This window comes from Sus scrofa, chromosome 1 (genome assembly GCF_054392235.1).
Source record: "Sus scrofa isolate SSC_HxYL_T2T_F1_AM1 chromosome 1, Sscrofa_HxYL_maternal_Yorkshire_Landrace_v2.0, whole genome shotgun sequence".
Classification (NCBI taxonomy): Eukaryota; Metazoa; Chordata; class Mammalia; order Artiodactyla; family Suidae; genus Sus; species Sus scrofa.
In genome coordinates this window covers 251,838,605-251,856,505 of record NC_139383.1, presented here as the reverse complement: position 1 = coordinate 251,856,505, position 17,901 = coordinate 251,838,605, and the positions used below count along the sequence as shown (strand labels likewise).

Below are 17,901 nucleotides of genomic sequence, written 5' to 3'. Positions count from 1 at the left end.
CTAGTGGTTAAGGATCCAGTATTGTCACTAATCTGACTCGGATTGGATCCCTGGCCTGAGAACTTCCGAATACCACAGGCCCAGCCAAAAACAAACAAACAAACAAAAATCAAAAAATAAATATGGGTGTTCCCATCATGGCTCAGTGGAAACGAATGTGACTAGCATCCATTAGGACACAGGTTCAAGCCCTGGCCTCGCTCAGTGGGTTAAGCATCTGGCATTGCCGTGAGCTGTGGTATAGGTTGCCAATGCAGCTCTGATCCCATGTTGCTGTGGCTCTGGCGTAGGCGGGCAGCTACAGCTCAGATTCAACCTCCAGCCAGGGAACCTCCATATGCTGCAGGTGCGGCCCTAAAAAGACCAAAAAAAATTATATATACATATATATATCTGTACTTCTTAACTATGAGAATCCATTGTTTCATAAATCACAGTTCTTGGAACAGGATCTCTGGTTAGATGAGCCGTGAATGCCTAGTACAGTTTCCCATACTGTCCCATCCTTCATCTTTCCCTTATTTTCCTGATACATATGATAGTAAATTTTCTAGCTCCTCACACTTAGGTACATAGGACCATTTACCTTAGAAAATCTACTTTAAACCTTGAAGATTATTTCCTTTAAATAAAAATTAAATAGACAATGGGAATTTTAAATATATCCTAGTACTGTCCCAGCAGCACAAAATGTGTGACTTGAAGCTGAGAACATCAGCAGGGCTATGGGAGGACTTTATTAGACAAATCAGGTAGTTTAAACACCCCAGGGCCTTATCATAAATGCAGCCAAATGGCCCCAGAGTAATGGGGATGGAGCCCCTAGTGAGCTCTAAGCTCTTTATTCTGGCATTTGATGAGCATGAATAACCAGGGATGAATGGTATCTTTTATGAGTCCTCATGAACATAGGCAAAGGTGATCTCAAAGTTTCCTTTGAGATCTGTGGGGCCTTGTCTGTAAAATGTGTCTGAGGAGTTCCCATCATGGCACAGTGGAAACTAATCCAGGTAGGAACGATGAGGTTGCGAGTTCTAACACTGGCCTCGCTCGGTGGATTAAGGATCTAGCATTCCCATGAGCTTTGCTGTAGGTCGAAGATGCGGCTTGGATGGCATGGCTATGGCTGTGGCTGTGGCTGGCAGCTGCCACTCTGATTAGACCCCTAGCCTGGGAACCTCCATGTGCTGCGGGTGTGGCCCTTAAAAGACAAAAAAATAAAAATAAAAAGTAAAATGTGTCCGAACGAGCTGGGTTCTTCCTCATCCTCAGGACCTTGTCTTCAGCTGGACTGGACCCCCAGGACCTGGGTGAGGGGAGAGTCTCGAGTCTGGAATCTTCACCTGTGAGTATGATTGAGTTATTCACTGATTTATCCTCCAAGTGATTATTTGCATCCTGTTCTCTGGCAGCCCGCATTGTTGTAGTTGAGTAGGGAGCAGCTTCCTATTCCCTGCAACTGGAAAGCAGTTTATATACATCATACTTATAAACAGAGCTCTTAACTGATAGGCATAGGGTGGCCCAAAGAAGGCAGAGATTCCCCAGAAGGAGTAAGCTCCCCATCCCAGGAGGTATCCAAGCAGAGTCAGAGACCAAATAAAAGATTTCATAATCAAATGGGGGGCAGGGGGTGGAGGAGAGGGCTAAAGGACTTCAATTTTCATTTCAGTCCTCAAAGTTGAGCATCCTAAGACAATAGAGGACCAAATGCTACTCAGTATGACTAATGCTACCTGTTATTTATGGCTTAGTATGCACCAAGCCCTGTGCTGAATACTTTGAGTTCTTTCATTTAACCCTGACATAAAGTCAGTCCCCCTCTCGTGTGGTACCATAAACGAATATCCAAGACGAGGGGCCTCAGAGGAATGACATCACACACTCCTAAGCACCAGGCTGTGTCTCAGGCCCTGGCCGGAGGCCCCCAGAGCCTGTGCTTTCTACCCCTCAAGGGTGCTTCACCCACACGGGGGCAGGGGATGCAGCACCTGGCTCATACAGGAAGCTGACCTGGCCCCACCTTGAACCGTCCCGCCTCCTCCAGCAGTCATTTTGCAAGTGTCTCTATGCAAAGACAGAGGAGAGTCTGGGGTGATGGAGCTGGGGAAAACAGTGGTTTGAGGCTGAAAAGTCAAAAGGCTGGTGTACCGAGGACGTGACAAAGATGATCAAAGGGTAGAGCCCTGAAGCTTTGGTTTCCTGAGGGGGCATTATGGGGAAGGGAAATTCTAGCCCAAAATGTTTCTGTTCCTCTGAGTCACAGCCTTAGTTCCTCTGAGAGATGTGGGCTGGATAGGATGTTTGAGGCCATAGTAAGCCCCCATTCCCCCTCCTCACCATCCCAAACCCCTCCTGGCAGAGAATCATCACCTCTGAAGCCTGAGCTGCTGCCCCTGGAGCCCCTGTTTGTGAGCCCACCTGAGTCGCTTGGGGCTCTCTGGCTCCTCTCAGACCCTGAGATTAGAGTCAGTAGAAGGCAGGAGAAAATTTTGAGACTTGGCTTTCTCTCTCTGTCTCTGTTTCTGTCTCTCTCTCTCTGTCCATCTTTCTCTCTCTCTCAAAAGGCAGCCCCCAGCGGTGTTTGTTCTCATAGAGGCCCTGGGAAGAAGGATGGTCTCTTTCTTTCCTCCCAAAGATAATTGAAGAGAAGTAAGAAAGTACCTGTGTTTGAAGGCAAAATGACAACAATTAATCTCTAAGCACAGGGCCTTGCCATTAAATTCTTTGGAGAAGCAACTTTAGGAGTTTAGCGACAATCAAGAGAATGAAATTGAATTAAGAGAAACAGTAATTAAATCAGGAAACAAGTTTTTGCAAAAGGGATGGTGAAGGAAATTAAAACCAGTAATGCTGAAAAATATGGTGAGCATAGATCGGGGCGGGGGCGGGGGGGGGATGCACTTGGTGGAGAAGAGGAAAGAGCAGACAGAGCTAAGTGGGTTGGGAGGTGCAGAGTGTTTGGCACCAAGGAAAGGTCTTTGGAAATTGGTCTCCTTGAGAGACCAGGTGTCTGGCTCTTCCTATTTGGGTCTAAGTAGGCCACTTCCTAATGGGGACAAGCTCTCCCTCAGGAAAACAGACGTATCTAGTTGGATAAATATTTCAAAAAGCCATGGACTTGAAGTAGGTGACCAAGTGTCCTGGTTTTCTCAGGGCCATCCCAGTTTTAGTACTCAGTGTGCCCTGCTCCAGGAAACCCTCAGGGGAGGGCGACAGGAATGGTTGGTGCCCCTGACATGGGGGTAGTTGACCATGGCTCCCAGCTCTCCTGTGCTATCAGAAGCTCCATGATGCTGGGTAGAGTCACTGCATCTCTGTGGGCCTCGGTTTTCTTATCTGTGAAATAAACTGTCCTGGGTACCTCAAAAGATTAAAGTTGCTATAAGTCAGCTTCTAAAACAATGCACATGAAAGAAAAAGCTTGATAAGTGGGAGCTGAACTGAACAGTATCTCAGGAAAAAACATAAAATATCAGCAAACACAATCCAACAGCACATTAAAAAAATAAAACACGGTGACTATTTTCAGGGATCCCCAAGACCACCCACGGTATTTGATGATTTTTTAGAACAACTCACAGGACCCAGCACATAGTTGCACTCACAGCTCAGGTTTATTACAGTAAAAGGATACACAATAGGATCCTCAGAGGAAAAGGACACAGGTGAAGTCTGGAGAAATCCAGGCAGGCTTCCTATACTCTTTCCCTCCTATGAGGCACACATCAAGCGTGATCTTTTCTCTAGCAGTGAAGAATGCAATCGTGTATGTGATGTTTCTGCCCAGAAAGTCTGTTAAAGCCTTGGTGCCCAAGGATTTTATTGGCTGTGGTTGCATAGTCATTTTCTGCCTGGGAACTACCACACTTCCATACTCTCAGAAGGAAAGCTGGTGTACAGGAGAAATCACTTCATCAGCCTTATCAGGGAACAATTCCAATGCCAAGTCTACAGACCACCAGCCAAGGGCCAGCCTTGCAAACTGACCTTTCTAAAAATAGCAGTGTCCAGCCTGCTAGGTTAACTCTTTTCATCATAGTGACCAGGTGGAAATCCTTCTAGGAATCCAATAATAATACACATAAGTAAAAACTTGAATCTGGACCCCCAAGCTGCTATGTATACCCTCAGAACCCAGCTGGATGTGCCAGGCCTTCACTGGTCCAGGCTTTATGGTTATGGTATGAATGCCTATCACTCTGCTAAACAAGCTCTGGTCACTACCAAATCCCCTGCCAAGAATTTACCACCAACCAGGGTCTTCTTGGTCTTAGGTCAGAACACTGGGGTTTTCTCAGTTCACCATAAGATGAACATGTCTCTGGACTAAACAATCCAAATCGAAATTGTGCTCACCTCATACATGAAATAGGCCACATTTACAGTCATACTGGAGATATCCACTTCCAGTGACCCAAAATGCTTGTGTTTCTGACTTGAGGCACCACTTTAATCAAGATTAAGATACGAGAGCAATAAATCTGAGTTTGCTGATTTCTTGCTCCCCAGGAGAGTTGTTAGAAAAATATAAATCAGGAGTTCCCGGCGTTGCCATGAGCTGTGGTGTAGGTTGCAGATGCGGCTTGGATCCCGAGTTGCTATGGCTCTGGCGTAGGCCGGTGACTACAGCTCTGATTGCACCCCTAGCCTGGGGACGTCCATATGCCATGGGAAGCGGCCCTAGAAAAGGCAAAAAGACAAAAAAGACAAAAAATAAATAAATAAATAAAGCTCTTTGTGGGAGGTCTATCATGTGACACCCTTCCCTGGCCTCCAAATACTTATTAAGCCTATCTCTGTAATTCCAGTAGCTAAATCAGAGATCTGGAGCTAAATCCCAGCCCTTCTACTTACATGCTGAGTGGTTTAACCTTCAGTTTCCTCTTGTATAAAATGAGGCAAATAGTAAACTCATTAGACTATTGATTAAATAAACCCACATCTCCAAAATTACTGAGAATCAAGCACTTGTTAACTGTTAGCTAATTAACAAAGCAACTCTTAGCTCTTCTTATTTAGTCCTATATGGTGGAAATTATCATACCTGTCATCATTTACATCTAGGGAAAACAAGACCCAGAAAACAGAGGTGAGACACCCATATCTCACAAATGGTACATGGCAGGACCAGCAGCTGGACCTAAGTCAGAAACACTTCCAAGCCTGGAAGAGGGAGCAGTAAGTTTGGAAGTCCCCAGTAGTATCCCTGAAAAGTCAAACAAGCTTGGTCCTGGCCAGAATCCTCTTCCTGCAGCATTTAAGGGGAGGGGCAGTGCATCTGTGGAGCTTCAGGGAATCAAGAGCATGGCACCGTCACTCACGGTACAATATTGCCTGTTGAAAGAAGCCAGCCTTCTAGACATGTTCATCCATTTTACCCTGATGGCAACACTTGGATTTCAGAATGTCTTTTTCATTTCTTCCTATAAGGACTTTAGCACCTGGGAAAAAAAACTGGAGTCTAGACTAGGACAGGTGTGAACACGGAAGCTGTGTAACGTTTCCCGTCTCCCCAAAATAGATCTCTTCTCATCTGTTTTACTGGAAGGTGTTCAAGGCACTGTTGGGACCAGAGATCCTAGTCTTTCCATCCCTCACGAGTCTCAGGGACTCTTCGGCCCTTTCCCTCACGTGGTTGCTTCGCAATGACTTAAGAGGCTCAGCCCAATTATAATGTAATTTTTACAGCTCAGCAATTACAATGTAATTCATTTTCCTAGTTTAATCCCTTAGAGCTTCTGTTCAGCGTGTGTTGATGTGTTCAGCCCACAGTCAAGGGAGCTTCTTTGGGCTACGTCAGCCTTAACACAGCCAAAGTTCTAATTTGTTAAATTCTTGAAATTACTATAAATGGCTCATGATCCTTCAGGGCTTAAAAACAGTCTAGGAATCAATGGACTACTAGTCAGCCTTAAAAAGGGAGGAAATTGTGATATATGCTAAAATATAGATGAATATTGAGGACATCATGCTAGGTGGAAGGAGTCAGTAACAAGAGGGCAAAACATTGTATGATTCCACTCATGAGGTACCTAGAAAGTCAAATTCATGGAGACAGAAAGCAGAATGGTGGTTACTAGGGGGAGGGGGAGCAGAATTATTTAGTGGGTTTAAAGTTTCAGATTTGCAAGATCAGAGTTCTGGAGATGAATAATGATGATGGTTGCACAAAAATATGAATGGTACTCAACACCACTGACCCACATGCTTAAAAATTGCCAAGATATAGGAGTTCCTGTCGTGGCTCAGCAGAAATGAATCTAATATCAAGGACGCAAGGTCTAATCCCCGGCCTCACTCAGTGGGTTAAGGATCTGGCGTGGCCACGAACGGTAGTGTAGTTTGCAGATGAGGCTCAGGTCTGACATTGCTGTGGCTATGGCACAGGCTGGCTGACCCTGATCTGATTCGACCCCTAGCCTGGGAACCTCCACATGCCACAGTTGTGGGCCTAAAATGACCAAAAATAAAATTTGCCAACATATAGTTCCTGCTGTGGCACAATGGAATCAGTGGTGTCTCTGCAGCACCAGGATACAGGTTTGATCCCAGGCCCCACACAGTGGGTTAAAGGATCCAGCTTTGCTGCAGGCTTCAGCATTAGGTCACAACTGTGGCTCAGATCTGATCCCTGGCCTGGGAACTCCATATATCATGGGGTGACCAAAAAAAGAAAAAAAAAATTGCCAACATGGTACATTTTATGTTATGTGTCTTTTACCACAATTTTTTTTTTTAATTGGAAAAAAAGAAAGAAAAAGGAACAGCTTGAAACTAAGACGCTCAGCTATGGTATTAGCATTGTATCATCAGAGCCAAAAGAAGCTACATAATAGATGATGTACATTTTTATGCCCAACCCCCAATTTTCCTTCTGCTGAATGAAGCATCTTGTTCTGCCACTTGAAAACCAGTATTTTCTTATAAATCACCAGCTCAGAAAAGTCGGTGACTTTTAGGAATCAGCCCACTAGAGACCACAGCTAAGCAGAGGAGGCTAACAACAGCATTGTACAGTGACGGAGAATGCACCCTCACAACCAAATAGCTCCTCCAAGAGGCTTCAGCATCTCCCCCAGAGGAAAACAGACCCCTCTTGACAGACAAGCACATTTCTTTCCCAAATTAAATGTCTTTTAACTGTTGTTGGTACCATGAAAAGGAATAAAAGAAAAAGATTTTTCATTACAGATACTATCATCTTTAATTTCTTCCAAATGAAATTGACTTTTTCCCCTGAATTTCAAAATGAAGATATCGTATTTCATGCAGTAATCAACTCCCAAAATCAAAAGGAACAAGTTTTTCATCATTTTCCCCAACAATTTGCCATTTGTTAGGATTTACAAGAGCAAACTCATCTATATATTGCCCTAGGAATTCATTTTTGAAAATGCATACTTTCATGACTTAAATTTGGTACTTGGGACCTAAAATTACTTTTCAGCCAAGAGTTAAGAAAAACACTTTTATGAAATTGCTTAACTGTTCTAAGAAGTTTTTTTTTAAGAGTTAGTTTATGAGAAAGATGTCTTCAAAATTATAATTTTTCTTAACTAATATACCTCTTCGTTATTTTGTGATTCTGGACAACTGGAGCATTTCAGATGGATTCTGTACTCTTTAGAAATTCTGGCTTAGAGTCCTAGATTCTTGGAGTGTGAACCTTTGAGCTATTCTTGCTATTTCCTAGGGTCTAACAGAAACTGAATGCTCATATCCAGAAAGGGAACAAAAGCTAAATGAAACTTCAAAAACCCTATTTTTGGTTGGAATTATATCAATTCAATTTAGAAATGCTGGTATCTCACAATGATTAAGGTCTCTAATTTTCAAGATGAAAACAAAATTTTATATGAAAAGTCCAAATTATCAAATGAATACTTTCAGAACAGGTTTAGCAACAAGTTCTGTCTATACATAAAGAATTAAGAACGAAGAGAAAGAAGAGGCAAAAATATTATCTATGGTTTTATAGACAAAGAACAGAATGAGCAAACATTTCATCCAAGATTTCTGAATGATTTCTGACTACTCCACTGGGTACCAGCTGCCTCTGAACACAGATCTGCCTGATGGAATCATAGGCACACTCCTTGAAAAACCACAGAACACCCAAAATGACAATCACCAGGACAGAAATACCTAAAAGAAAACAAGCCAGGACCAATTACAGTATCTTGGATTTGAATGACTACATGGTCATATAAGGAACTGTCAATCCAACAGGAAAAAAAATAAAATCTCTACAAGACATGTTTTCTACATATTTATTTGTAAATCTAAAGGCAGAGAAAATAAGGGCCCTAGCAGTCAGGCATCAGCAATGAGACTTGGTATAAATGAATTAAAAAGTTTATTAGCCATAGAAAAAAACTGATTCCTTAAAATCGGTTCTTATTAAGTTCCCTGTAAAACAGGAAGCTTACAGAAAATTTTTCTCATAAACAGAAAATCACTATGTTTTTGGTCCAAGATATGTTGGGTTTTTTTCCTTCCTTCTTCAGATGACAGACAGATGGATGTAGCCGAATCTATGAACGAGTGTACTTGCCCCAAATGTGCAACATAAATACAGAAGCGATGAACAGAAGACTCATAACCAATACTGGAACAGGGCCACTGAAATAAGAAGAGAAGGCATGCTTAGTTTTAGTAATAATACATTATTATACTTGTAATATTAAAGACTGCCCAAGGGAAAGGGAGGGGAAAGCATCTAAGATCCAAGAATATTATTCACATAATTTAAAAAAATATTACTGTGGTTATTTTGAGGGGGTGGTGACAACACTGTGGTTATTTAGAAAGGAGATATCAGGTTTTGGGGGGGGGGGTTGCTTTTTGCTTTTTAGGACTGCACCTGCAGCATATGGAAGTTTCCCAGGCTAGGGGTCAAATTGGCACTACAGCTGCCAGCCTACACCAGAGCCACAGCAACACAGGATCCAAGCTGTGTCTGTGACCTACGCTGCAGCCTGAGGCAATACCGGATCCTTAACCCACTGAGCAAGGCCAGGGATTGAACCTGCATCCTCGTGGATACTAGTTGGGTTCATCACCACTGAGTTGCAACAAGAACTCCTGAGAAATCCTTATCTTTTAATTAAACATTCTAAAATCTATACAAATAAAATGATCTATGTCTTGGAATACTAGTCTAATTTCATGTATTTGATATTTTCCATAATAAAAAGTAATTTTAAAACTTTCTTTTTAAATTTAAGTGCAAATGATCCAATTACCAAACTATTATTTCAAATTAAGATTTAAAGACAACCTTCATTGTCTAAAACCACAATAAACCAGGCATACAAAGATGAAGAAGTATCACACTGTAAGTTACGAAGCATTTTCAAATATATGATCCCATATGATCAACAAACTCGAGACACAAGGGAAACAAATATTAATCTCATTTCATGAGAAAGGCAAAATGAGGCTCAGAGAGATTATTACTCGCCTAAGAACAAAGAGACATAATGGAAAGGAGGGATTTGAACTCAGGTTTTCTGATTCCACACATATTGCTCATTTTATTGCTTTAAAGTTCCCATATGTAAGGAGCAAACATTCTAGGCAACATTAGTTAAGTTTCATTTGTATTTAGTTAACTGTAGCAGGAAGTAGATTTTCCTCATCAGCCCTTCCCTAAATCAAATGCTTTCCAGGTTGAGAGTTAGTACATGGGTTTCTTAAAGGGAGAACTCCTTGATTTTACACAATCTTTGAAAGGGTTAGGGTTAGGGTTAGGGTTAACCAGTCAAAGGTTATGGGCCTCATCTACCTGACTCTTCTTGCCAACACCGGTTTTGGACAATTCAAAGTCATGTCACCTCCCAGATACGACTGGGGGTGGACAATGGAAAAGACTCCAGGAATCTTTATTAATAAGGCAGTTGAGTAACCCAGTGTAGCAGCAAGGAACAGAGTGCACTAGTGGACAACAGTCAATGCACAAAGATCCAGGTCCTTGCTACACTGTTTTGTTCTTCCAAAATTTGTACAATTATGGGCATAAACCAATTTAAAAATACATAAAAAGAGATCTTCGTCACACTGCACTGGATCATACCCACTTATTTTAAAGCACCATCAGAACACATCAACCTCTAAAGAGCTTAAAGCTGAGAGTCCAAGGGCTGAAGTCTGGAAACCAACTCTGTCCCTCACAAGCTGTGACTGTGGTCCCATGATTCACCTTCTCTAAGCCTCATTTTCCTCATCTGTAAGGTGGGGATAATCACAGCACCTCTGAGGGTTGCTGAGGTATTAAATACATTAACACACACAGTGCAGGCTTCCAGTAAGCTCTCAGGAAATGCTATTATCGACCTAAAAAAATTCTAAACTCCCAGGAAGAGCAAATGACAAGCTCCAAGATGGTACCTGACTGCTCTAAGACGTGGATTATAGATATGATTTCTCAGCTGTGTCCTTTCACCCAAAAACAGCTCTCTCTGGTGTGATGACACTGTGATTTATGACACTTCAAGAACAGACTCTAATGATTCTTGGGAGGACTCACACACAGTAACAATAAGTAAGTCGGCCTGCACAACAGCCCAGAGCAAGCACAAGCCAGATTCACCCACAGGAGAATAGCTGTTTTACCATCTTGAGAAGAAGGGTTTAAAATGTTGTCCCCTCAATACCTTGAAGAGCAAAGGGCTTCGAATTTTTTCTTTGAAATACTCAGAAAATTACCTCTAACAAGGACCAAAAGGCTGTCAGAATACTGCCAACTCATATATTCCCAACCCCTAGAATTACTTCCTAAATACATACTCACCTTACAAGTCTTCAAGAAAAGAGAGAAAAAAAAAAAAAATCAATCAATAAATAAAACCAAACCTCAAGAATTCTAGGGAAGTATTCCTAAATTAAAATGGTGATCTAGGTCTACCCTACTTGTCGAGTTATTTAAACAAATCCAAATAAATCTGATTTTGTCTCTGCTACCATCAGACAGTATAGAAAGAGCATGGGATTGAATAGGCAGAATATCTTGTTTCCAGCTCTTGCTGTTTGTCTTTGACAGGCTGCCTTACCTCTCTGAACCTGAGGTGCTATACACATGAGAGTTGTGGTCATTATTCCAATTCCTCATCCACTGGATTTAGTCAGGAAACAGCTGTAAGCAGTGGTATCCTGGAGCTGACCTGGTAAGTAACCTATGGGATGATGTCTGCCACATGGGACCACAAAGTGAGGTGAGCAAGGTGTGGGGACGGGGTACCCCCGCCCCCAATGCCCATTTCCCATTACCTAATAAGCATTCTCTGGCCTAAGAATTTGGAAAGTGATAGGGGTCTGGTCACCACCCATCAAAGGCAAAGAGGCCAAAGAACTTTTGGTAACACAGCCTAATGCAGAAACTCCCATTAGGCTGTAATTGTATCAGCTTATGCCTCCAGGAGAGCTTTGAAAAATCACCCAGCTCCTATTCAAATGGCTACTCCTATTCTCAGTGTGGGACAAGAACACTAAATGAAGAGCAATTTCACCTAATTAAGGTGTTTTCCCTCCAGTTCTGATCCCATCATTTATTTTGACTGAGTTACAGGAAGATGTTCCCTTACTTCCACTCAATCAAAGAAGAGATGTCATTCCAGGCTCTAAATTAATTGGTGATCCATGGACAAACCAACCCAGCCCACCTGGCACAAATGAAGCTATTGTGTATTATAAATCTCATCAAAGCAAACACCACTGGTGGCAGAGAGTGTGGCCAAGGGGCTTGGTGATTCTGGACAGAAACACAAGGTCTGTTCCCAAGACTTACACTTTGAGCCCTGGTGAATCTTCTGTGTAGAATCGCCACATCCCCCCAGTGCCTGCTGAGGTTGTGCGACCTGCGCTCCTTGTTCCACAGCTGGCATTTTTCCTGTAAGAGAAAAAAATGTTACAAATGGTCTTTTCTTGGAAACTCTTATAAGAGCATAATAATATATACTACCATTAAATTGTTAAAGAACCAAAAAATTAACTTTTTCTTTGCTACTACCTCCTAAATTCTTGCTTTTACACCACTAATCATGAAAACCACTAAGAGCTGAGTACCTGCCATGCTCTGATGCATACAATAACCCAAAATATAGTGACCATTTTATAAATGAAGTAAACGAGGCTCATAAAAGGTTAAGCCAAGTGCCAAAGACCACACGCCAGCAGGTTGCTGAGCTCAGCTGTGGACCCAGTTCTGACTTTAGGGCCTGTCCACTTACCCAACTCGCCCACATGTACGGAAACCTGGTTTGTATGTGGTACCTGTAATGGCACATTTCTCCTAGCATTTTTTTTTTAATTGAAGTACAACTAATTAACCGTGTTGTGTTAGTTTCTGGCGTACAGAAAAGTGATTTAGTTATACATAGATACATTCTTTTTCACATTTCTTTCCATTATGGTTTATCATTTGATACTGAATATAGTTCCCTGTGGTACACAGTAGGACCTTACTGTTTATGCATTCTATATATAATAGTTTACATATGCCCAACCCTAAATTCCCACTCCCTACTGCTCCCACCCCACCCCCACAACCACAAGTCTATTCTCTATGTCCGTGAGTCTGTTTCTGTTTCGTAGATAAGTTCACTTGTGTCATATTTCAGTTCCGTATACAAGTGCTATCATATGGTATTTGTCTTTCTCTTTCTGATTTAGTTGGCTTAGTATGATAATCTCTAAATCCATCCATGTAGCTGCAAATGGTATTATTTCTCTTTATGATTAATATTCCATTGTATATATAATATATACGCCACATCTTCTTTATACATTCATCTGTTGATGGCTATTTAGGTTGTTTCCATGTCTTAGTTATTGTAAATAGTGCTGCTATGAACATAGGGGTGCATGTATCTTTCCGAATTATAGTTTTGTGTGGATATATGCCCTAAAGTGGGATTGCTGGATTACCTGGTAACTCTTATTTTTAGTTTTTTGAGGAACCTCCATACTGTTTTCCATAGTAGCTGTACCAATTTACTTCCCCACCAACAGTGCAAGAGAGGAAGTTCCCTTTCCTCCATATCCTCTCCAGTGTTTGTTATCTGTAGACTTTTTAATGATGGCCATCCTGAGCAGGGTAAGATGGTACCTCAGTGTAGTTTTGATTTGCATTTCTGTAAAAATTAGCAATGTTTAGATTCTTTTCAAGTGCCTATTTGTCATCTGTATGTCTTCTTTGGAGAAATGTCTATTTAGGTCTTCTGCCCATTTTTTATTGTGTTGTTTGGATTTTGTTGTTGTTACTGAGTTGTATGAGCTGTTTGTGTATTTTGGAGATTAAGCCCTTGCCAATTTCATCATTCACAAATATTTTCTCCTATTCTGTGGGTTGTCTTTTTGTTTTGTTTACGGCTTCTTTTGCTATACAAAAGCTTATAAGTTTGATTAGGTCCCATTTGTTTATTTTTGCTTTGATATCTATTGCCTTGGGAAATTAAGAAAACATTGACACGCATTATGTCAGAATGTTATGCCTATGTTCTCTTCTAGGAGTTTTACACTGTCATGTGTTGCAGTTAAGTCTGCAAAGAGTGCCACTTTTAGACAATACATTTCAGTTTCACTTCAGAGAAGAGAGGTGGTTTGGCTGGGGGGGAAAAACACCACCAAGAGCCTTGGTACCCCCCACTGCCTGCGGTTTTTTGTTTGTTTGTTTGTTTTTTCTTAAGAGCCTCACCCAAAGCATATGGAAGTTCGCAGGCTAGGGGTTGAATCAGAGCTGCAGCTGCTATCCCACACCACAGCCACAGCAATGCAGGATCCCAGCTGTGTGTTCGACCTACACCACAGCTCACGGCAATGATGGATCCTTAACCCACTAAGCAAGGCCAGAGATCGAACCTGCATCCTCATGGATACCTGTCGGATTCGTTTCCTCTGAGCCACGACTGGAACTCCCAGCCTGCGTTTTTTAAGTTCAGCAACAAGAAACCAACATGGACACTAACCACTACAATGACAGAATCAGAGCAGAGTATTAAAGTGGAAATGACCTAGAGAAGACAAAAATTAGGTAGAATATTTCCTAGGTGAGAGACTGAGTCAGAAGAAATGGATAAGGAAAGAACTGTTGAGAAAGTTTCCCTGTACAATGTAAAGGTACAGGGTAGAGCCACAGCATTAAATAATAATCTAAGATGACACCGATGTTCTGGCTTGGGTGAACAAGTATGTAGCAGTTGCCATATGGAAGTAAAGAGATATACTTGGGAGCAGACGTTGAGGTGAAAGGAGAGACAAGAATTCTGTATTAGACAAGTCGTGTTAGTTTGAGTCTGTACAGGATTTCCAAACACTAATGTTGAGTGTAAAGCTCAGGTCTAGAGACAGGAGATTAATGACATCAGTTTTCTCAATGTTGCTTCCGGCCTTACCCCAGTTTAACTTTCTTATTTCAAAAGTGATGCTCAAAACTGAGCAATGGGAAGAAAATGTCTCCCTCTCGAGACACAAAACATCAAAAGTCTTTGAACTATCGCTACGGCCGCACCACCTGCATCCTTTCGCCCCTGTGAACCGTAACATCAGAAGTCTCCTTGTCAGAACCAGAGAATTCCTGGGCCGGATCCCTCCGAGCCCACCCTAGAGAAGATCGCAGGGGTCCTTACCTCTGCCGGACCGTGGATCCTGCCGCCCGGGCGGCCACTGCTTTGCTGGGAGAGCGTCCTGAGGAGCCCACGTTGGTGCCACTGGGCGTCGGACCAGGCTGTGGAGGGAGACAAGGTGAGAAACGGGTTAGCGCCGCCGGCCGGCCCCCAGACCCCGGGCCCTGACGGCGAAGACCTGCACCGGGGCCTGGGGGAAGCAACGGAGCCGCGGAAGAAGGACAAAGCATACGGCAAAAATCAGGGTGCTTGGGAGAAGCCGGGACAAGGAGGCAAGGCTGGGGCCACATACCATGCTGGAAACTGGAGAGAGGCAGGCAACTGAAGTTGATGGCGGGGAAGCGGTAGAGCCCTCAACAGACCAGCGGCCAGAGAGACTGATTCTGGTCCCGCCCCCGGACCTGCTGGCGGGGTCCTCGCTGACTCCAGGGACGCCTGGGCTGTCCGACTATGTGCCTGGAGGAATTTTAGTACAGGCGACTTAGTGCTGTATAGGAATTACAGACTTCCTATCTTTTCACTTGGATCACAGAGTCCTTCCTAGAGTCCAGTCTCTGCCAGTGGGAGATCCCAGCCATGGTCAGACGAGAAATTTCCTCCGGCAGTTACTAGTTGCCCACAGATTCGCGCTGATGTGGCCTAACCAACGCGCACACCGCGGGGCGTGGTCGATCCCCAGAAGGGCCCGCTGGGAGGACGGGGAAAAGAGCATGCGCGGAAGCCCTTAAGCGTCCGCGCCGAGGCGGCTTCTGGACGATGGAGGAGAATCAGGGCCAAGATGAGGACCCGGGTCCTAAGCCGTCGGTGTTGTTCCTACACCCGGACCTTGGCGTGGGCGGCGCCGAGCGGCTGGTGCTAGACGCGGCGCTGGCGCTGCAGGCCCGCGGATGCAGCGTGAAGATCTGGACCGCGCACTACGACCCAGGCCACTGCTTCGCCGAAAGCCGCGAGCTGCCGGTGTGCTGCGCCGGGGACTGGCTGCCGCGCAGCTTGGGCTGGGGCGGCCGCGGCGGCGCGGTGTGCGCCTACCTGCGCATGATTTACCTGGCGCTCTACGTGCTTTTCCTCAGCGACGAGGAGTTCGACGTGGTCGTGTGCGACCAGGTGAGGTGGCCACACCAGGCCATCGCCGAGCCTCTTTTAACTCTGTATGGAGGGCGCGCTGCATGACCTCTGAATTTCTCTGTGTTGTTCGGAAACATCGAAACTGATGTGGAGCGATCAGAGTTGGGAGTGACGCTGGTGCTCGAACTTTAGTGTGAACACGTTAAAGTTGCGGATTACTTGGCCCCACCCTCGGGTGTTTTCATCCTAGACCCCTGAGGTGGTGCCCGAAATCTGCATTTTCACTAGATCGTCGATGAATCTGAAGCGACGGGCCTTGGTGCTCGCTCTAAGAAAACAGGAGTATTAGAAGTCAGCCTTCAGTCACCTTTTACTTTTGAGTAACTCGTATTTCTTCCTTCTTTGCATTATTCCTGTTGACACTACTTCCAGGCCACATATGGCCCACTATAGCACGTGCAGCCGGACCACCCCACTCCTTAGCAGTGTCATGTGTTAAAAACCCCAAGCTAAACAGGTGCTGTCCCTTTCAAAACTTTAACATGGTTTCCCACTAGTCTTTGGAGAAAAGTCTGGGTTCTTTACCTTGGTAAATAATGTCCACCTGGATCTGGGCTCTAGCTATTCTAGACTCTTTTTATGTATTTTTTTTTTCCAAAAAAAAATTTTCATCTTAAAAAGTCACATTTACTGATGGAGTTGTCGTGGCCCAGGGGCCCATGAATCCGACCAACTGCAGTGGCTGGGGTTGCTGCAGAGGTGCAGGTTCTATCCCCTCCCTGAGTAGTGGGTTAAAAGATCTAGCATAGGTTGCAGCTGTGGCTGGGATTAAATCCCTGGCTTGGGAATGTACATATGCCGCAAGTGCAGCCATAAAATGAAAAAATAAAGTGACATTTACTCAGAACTAAAAATTCAAATAATATAGGAGACTACAAGATAAAAGCCCCATCCCAATTCCACTCCCTGAAGACAGCCACTGTTAATAGTTTCTCCTGCATCCTTTTCAGAAATTGTCTGTGCTTACACCAGCATTTATGTGTCTGTCCATAGATACATCTTCTTATACATAATAATTAAGATTATAATGCACCTACTATTGCACAACTTGCTCTTTTTCACCAAAAGTTTTTACTTGGGACACACTTATGTGTCACTGTTAGAGATTCACTTCATTCTTCATGGTGAGGCTTTTGTTTGAATGTACCATACATTTTTCTGTTAAAAGATACTGTCAGTGTGACCAGTTTTTTAATGAATAGATCAGTGTTACAGTGAAAAGTCTTTTTTGTGCTTCTGCAAGCATGGCCTTTAGAATTTATAAAAGTTAAATTGGAAGGTCAAAGGGTTGTACATCTGAGTTTTGGTTTTTGTTTGGGGAGGTTTTTTGCTTTTTAGGGCTGCACCTGCAGCATATGAAAGTTGCCAGGCTAGAGGTCGAATCAGAGCTGCAGCTGCCAGCCTACACCACAGTCACAGCAACACCAGATCCAAGCTGCAACTGCAATCTACCTAGCTCACGGCCACCCCCGATCCTTAACCCACTGAGCGAGGTCAGGGATCGAACCCACATCCTCATGGATACCAAGTTGTAACACACTGAGACACAACAGGAACTCCACAGTTGTACATTTTAAATGTCTGTAGCTTTTGCCTTGCAAAAATGTTGTGTCACTCTTCTCTCCCACAGTGATAGAGCCTGTTACTCCATGCTCTTGTGCACACTGAGTATAATCAACCATTTTAGTCTTTGCCAAACTGATAGGTGGAAATGGCATCAGGTTTGTATTTGTAGTTCCTTAATTATTACTTCTGAGTTACTCTCACTTGCATGGAAGCTATTTCCTTTTTTTAAAAAATGGGCATTTACCAAGCATCCTGCACATGTAACCAGTCAGTAAGCAGGAGGCAGCTGAGACTTTATTGGATAGAAAAAACACTGAGCTCGGAAATGGGAGACCTGGATTCAAGTTCCATATCTGCTACTTTATAAGTAGCTTTGGATAAATCTCTCATTACCCCTAAAGCTCGCCCTCAGGTGTTAAGTGAGCTGGAGATTAAATGACTTGCAAAGATTACCCAACAGGAAAGTCTCTAGTAATGATTATGGTTAACATTGCAGTAAACATTGAGCACATGGTGTGGGCTAAATTCTTAACACGTTTTACATATGCTGGTGGATTTAATAGTCACAAAAGTGTATGTTTCTTTA

The 17,901-nt window shown here is 43.4% G+C and overlaps 2 protein-coding genes across 44 annotated transcripts in view; one reads left to right on the top strand and one right to left on the bottom strand.

Annotated features, from left to right (window-relative positions):
• ALG2 (ALG2 alpha-1,3/1,6-mannosyltransferase) overlaps positions 1-17,901 on the top strand; it is a 588,615-nt gene that overhangs the window by 568,026 nt on the left and 2,688 nt on the right. For 35 of the 43 annotated variants that reach the window (XM_084978261.1, XM_084980678.1, XM_084989986.1 and 32 more), the window contains 2 exons: positions 1,273-1,345; positions 11,045-11,168. Coding sequence is in view for 7 of the 43 variants with exons in the window: in XM_084971607.1 (XP_084827733.1) it covers positions 15,381-15,728 (348 nt within the window). In the remaining 36 variants the exon portion in view is untranslated. 43 annotated transcript variants of the gene reach the window in all.
• Positions 8,343-15,008, bottom strand: SEC61B (SEC61 translocon subunit beta). The gene is made up of 4 exons (NM_001243825.1): positions 14,917-15,008; positions 14,628-14,725; positions 11,789-11,890; positions 8,343-8,625 (listed from the first exon to the last, which is right to left on the bottom strand). Exons 1-4 carry the CDS (start codon positions 14,917-14,919, stop codon positions 8,538-8,540), a joined length of 291 nt encoding a protein of 96 aa, NP_001230754.1. The 5' UTR covers positions 14,920-15,008; the 3' UTR covers positions 8,343-8,537.